The 4880-nt window shown below is 38.5% G+C and overlaps 1 protein-coding gene across 1 annotated transcript; it reads left to right on the top strand.

The window, feature by feature from the left end:
- Positions 1 to 1667: 1667 nt before the first annotated feature.
- LOC122946580 (interferon lambda-2-like) lies at positions 1668 to 4311 on the top strand. The gene is made up of 7 exons (XM_044306300.1): positions 1668 to 1686; positions 2150 to 2261; positions 2906 to 3095; positions 3402 to 3479; positions 3614 to 3757; positions 3872 to 3952; positions 4222 to 4311. The coding sequence occupies exons 1-7, from the start codon at positions 1668 to 1670 to the stop codon at positions 4309 to 4311; spliced, it is 714 nt and encodes a 237-aa protein (XP_044162235.1).
- Positions 4312 to 4880: the final 569 nt, after the last annotated feature.

Raw genomic sequence — 4880 nt, 5'->3', positions numbered from 1 at the left:
CAATAATTATCTCTCCTAAGAAAGGAGAAATAATTACTCCTCCATCTTATCTCGGGCGCAGGAGACTGGGGGCCCACCGAGGAATTCCCCGCCTCCCCGGTGGGCCAGTCAAGAATCTTCATCCAGTGACTATGAAACACTGGAAAAGAAAAACACTTTCCATGGATTATAAACCTCAGCCAATACAGAAGAAGAAGCTCTTCAAGATCTTGATTATCTTCTTCAATAGTTTATGGAACTCTTAGGGGAAAAAAATAAAATAAAAAAAGAATACATATACATATATAATTTTTTTACAGTGTCGTTTCCGTGAAGGAATATATTTTTTCTTGATATTTTCAGATTCATATTTATTTCATGTATCTATATATTGTATTTATTCTTTTAAAAATATTAGCAAATTAATTCCTAGTGTTATGTTTAATTTCTTGTGGATTTTTATAAGAATTTCAAAGAAATGGTAAATTAAAATTGTTAACATTAATTTTGACATGAGGATGATGAATATTGCTGCCATCGTTCGGTGCAGATAGATGGGCAAAAAACTGGTTTAGATAATACTTGCAGTTATATATTTATTTTACACACTTATATAGCGCTGACGTATTCTGCAGCGCTTTACAGACATTAGCATCACACTGTCCCCAACTATCAGTCCCTATCAGAATGTCTTTGGAGTGTGGGAGGAAGCCGAAGCACCCGGGTGAAACCCACGCAAACACAGGGAGAACATACAAACGCCATGCAGATGTTTTCCATGGTCGGCTTCAAACCTAGGACCCCTGCAAGGCACCAGTGCTAACCACTGAGCCTCTGTGCTGCCCAGTTAAAGGGGTTGTCTCATCTTGCCATTACTAACTACTTAGTAACAGTGAGATGAGACAACCTCTTTAACTCTTTTTAGAAAAAATAAAAAATTCATTTGTAGGTTACACAATGAAACTTGTTTCCACTTCTCTTGTACTGTCAAGGTATCAGGAAATTATTTAGCCATGATTCAGTACGTGGCGGTTTTACAAGTTTTGCTAGGTAGGGAAGGTTAAGTCGGGTATTGCTATTTGTCTTTGCCTTTGATTTTGTCCTGGCTCCTTTTTGTTCTGTGTGCTCAGAACAGTGCTGGACCTTGGTTAGATTCTGGAATAATACCTTACATGTTTCTCCTTTCTTTCTCGTTTAACCCCCTGTCTGCTATTTTGGCTGCTATTGACTCTCCTAACTAAGACCTGCTACTCCTTGGCATCTGATGGGTCTACTACCTGTGAGCTTGCGCCTGTTTTCTGCTGCCTTAATCTTAAGATGGGTCCCTGGAAGCCAAGTCCAACCAGCCAGTGGCAGGCTCTGGTGAACAACTAGGGGTAGCCATAGATCTACTTCTCGGAGTGGTGAAGGAAGACAGGTTGCAGATTACCGGTTTGCTGGCGGTGGTCCTGGATGATGACCATGTACTCTTCCTAAACCTCTATTTCTTTACAGAAGGTTTTTAATTTGTCAGTAGTACTTGCATTGTTCGTTTCTACATCAGTTCCCTGAGATCTGTTTACCCGGTTGCATCAATCACACCTGAAGGCTGCATCCAATCACTGGTCTCTTTGGTGCATTGCTGAGGCAAGTGATTGGCTGCAGTCGCCATGTGTTGTTGACATGACATGCAGTTGTGTAAAGATATCATGACCGGAAGAGCGGCAGGTAAAGATCACTTAGTTTTCGCAGGCAGATTCTCTGTTTTGTCCATTTTCTTTCTAAAACTGGACAACCCCTTTAAAGGAATGATTCAAGAAGGGAAAGCTGTGTACTTCCCCTATGTCTCTGTTATTAATAAAAAAAAATTACACTGATGTTATTCATTTTGTGACCAAGGAGAAGGATGACAAGCTAGAATGTTTTTCTTCAAGGGATCCACTTTCATCTCCTCTGAGTCCAGTCTTCCGTAGTCTTCAGCTGTTGACCACAGATATCATCTCCTCTTGTCTGTCCCTTCATGGGACACCGATGATCTTTTTAATTACTTGTAGTTTCTTCCTCTGAGTAATAGCAGACACTACAGCTGGATCTCCCTCAACCCTAAATCATTGCCACTGTCATTCCCTACTCCAAAAATGTTCTTAGGTTGACATGGCTGAAATTTTGTAGCTGAAGTTTCCTGTTACAGGCTTTGCTTCAGAAGCCATGATGATTGGAAATCTTTCACTAGATGTATTGATTTTCGAGAACTATTATACTTGTGTCTCGCCATTCATGGTGGACGTGGTCTCCTGTGAAGGGTTAGAGCAGGATTTATTGGAACTTTACATCATTTAATGTGTATTAAACATATTATATATTGTAATGACTCCACTGAGAATATGTTCTAGTAAAGTGTGACTGCTGAGGTCTAATATAGAGGGTAAATCAAAAGTCAGGAGCCACCTTTAAATGCTTAATGAAAGATTGCTCCATTACTACATATGACAGGAGGAAACCTTGTGATATACAGATATGGAGGTAGTTACTGAGTGACGGGATGATCCTCATTATGTTCAAAGCTCCTCCTGTATTAGGGGAAGGAGTTGGTCTTAAGAATCTTCTCCCAGTTACCTGACGTCTCCTTCTCACCTGTATAGTAAGGAAACTGAAAGTTGTAAAGAGTTCCCACGGCTGCCCTGTCTCCTGTCACTTGAATCCTGAATGTTAGAGAGAAGATTTCTCCACATTCTGAAAATGAAGGAATTTCTCTCCTTGAGACTGAAATATAAAAGGAGAAAGATGGGAAGACTTGAGCCACAGTTGAGATCAGCAGCAGAGAGACACAAAACAACCGGGCAGGTGAGTGTCTTCTCATGGGTGTATATACAGAACATCAGAGCTGTGGACATTTACATGATGGGTTTATGTACAATAATCATATGTCTTAATATCTTATACACAGGTTTATAAGAAGAGAAGAAAGTCTTCAGATCGACACCAATACTTCAGCCATGGACGTCAGACTGGTGGTCTTCTGTATTCTATTTGTTGCCGTGACCGGACATCCACACAAGAGACGCTGCTTAATGTCCAGATATAAATCAGTATCTTCCACTGACATCAAGATTATTAGAGAACTTCAGAATGAACATGTAAGGGGGAAGATTGTCTTCTACTGAGAGGAGTCTGACTTATGGCTATGGAGTCAAAAGTCAAGAAGGAAACTTGATCCTATATTATATGTTGATAGAATGGTAGAGTAGCCAACTTCATAGATGCACCCATTGATTACATTCATCCATCTACCATCGGTTCCTGGCTTTTGACCCTCTATTAGACATCAGCAGTCACACTCTATTAGAACATATTCTTAATTAAGTCATTACAATATTTATTGTGTATAATATGTACCACACTTGATATAAAGCTCCAACAAATCCTATTCTGACCCTCCACAGGAGAAGGACATTTCCACCAGTGCAATGAAATGCTACAGAAGAATGATGAGACACAAGCCATCTGTATGTGACCTAAATGTAAGTAGGCTGTCTCTTTACTTGCTCATCACTTTCTTGCACAATAGTTCTCTAAAATAAAACTTTACCTCCAAATATACACAAGGAACCACTTTTATAAACCTATAAACTTTTAAACATCTTCTCTTATACAGCCCAGTGACCGTCTGATTCTGACTTTGGAGCGAGTTACAATAACCACAGAGGTTTTGGCAAATCTGGCCACATCTGATGTGCCCGACCCTGTATTACAGTCACTCATGATGTTCCTCAAGATCAGGGATGATCTTCTGATCTGTGTAAGTTCATATGGTTTTCATTGTCAATCTTTGTTTGGTTCATTATTTGATGTAGTGTTTTTGGTTCTGGACATATTGACCCATAACTTATCATTTTGTGTTTCTTTTGGTCAGAGGGAGTCATCAGAATACAGTAGCACACCTTCAGATGAACTGATGCCATGGCTTCACCATCTCCAGTACTTTTTGGAAGAGGTAAGAGTTTGACATTGGCCAACAGATGTAACATGCACCAGATCACTCTGCCCTCCATGGTGGAGCAGAGAAATGAGCCTGGACATTTAGAGTAGATGAGGTTCTTCTGATGACTAGAGGGTTTCACATTATACAATGATCTAATTTCATTAAAAAGACAGAAGGAAGAAAGAGCATAGATGGCAGATAGAGGAGATGACATGAAGGAATTTACAGTGAATGGTGAATCCACAAGGTGCCTAATAAACCCTTGACTTATTTTATTGTAGGCATCTCCACAATGTCTCCAGGTTGCCGTGTTACTCAGCCTCATCTCACTAATGGTGGAAGATGTTGGGTGTTGGGCTCATGTAAAATAACTACACAGAGGTTTTAAAGAAGATCCACAAGTCTAGAAGATTCAAGCTTTAATTGTGTAGCATCTCCCATGAAGTCAATCTTCTTCACCCTATGACTAATGGTGACTATGAAATATTGGAAAGAGAATGAAGAAAATCACTGTCCACAGATTATAAACTTCAGTCACCACAGAAGAAGAAACTCTTCTGGAACTTCTCCTCATCAATGTTTTCTGGGCCTTCTAAGAAAATATGTTTCTTTTGTCGAATATCCCTAAAAAAAGATGAATATTCTTTGATGTTTTAAAGAAGATTCATTTATATTTTATGTATTTATATAATTTATTTGAATATATTTATGTCTATAATTAATTTATTTATTTTATTATATATTTTCTAACTAATTTAAATTATTATATTATTGCATTTTATTTATTGGATTTCTTATAGATTATTTATATAAATTTCTAAAGAAAAGTAAAATAAAAATTGTCTAACGTTCATATTGATCTGATGAGTGAGTGAGATCTTTCTTCCAGGCATCATCTTTTTTTCACCCCTGGATCTTAAACATATGGAACCCAGACAGT

This window comes from Bufo gargarizans, chromosome 9 (genome assembly GCF_014858855.1).
Source record: "Bufo gargarizans isolate SCDJY-AF-19 chromosome 9, ASM1485885v1, whole genome shotgun sequence".
NCBI lineage: Eukaryota > Metazoa > Chordata > Amphibia > Anura > Bufonidae > Bufo > Bufo gargarizans.
This window is presented reverse-complemented; position numbering and strand designations above follow the sequence as displayed.

Excerpts from the sequence above, each read along its gene's own strand:
- LOC122946580 (XM_044306300.1), top strand. Across the intron at positions 2,262-2,905 it reads GACGTGGTCTCCTGTGAAGG|GTTTATAAGAAGAGAAGAAA; the intron begins GTTAGAGCAGGA and ends TCTTATACACAG. Across the intron at positions 3,953-4,221 it reads TCCAGTACTTTTTGGAAGAG|GCATCTCCACAATGTCTCCA; the intron begins GTAAGAGTTTGA and ends ATTTTATTGTAG.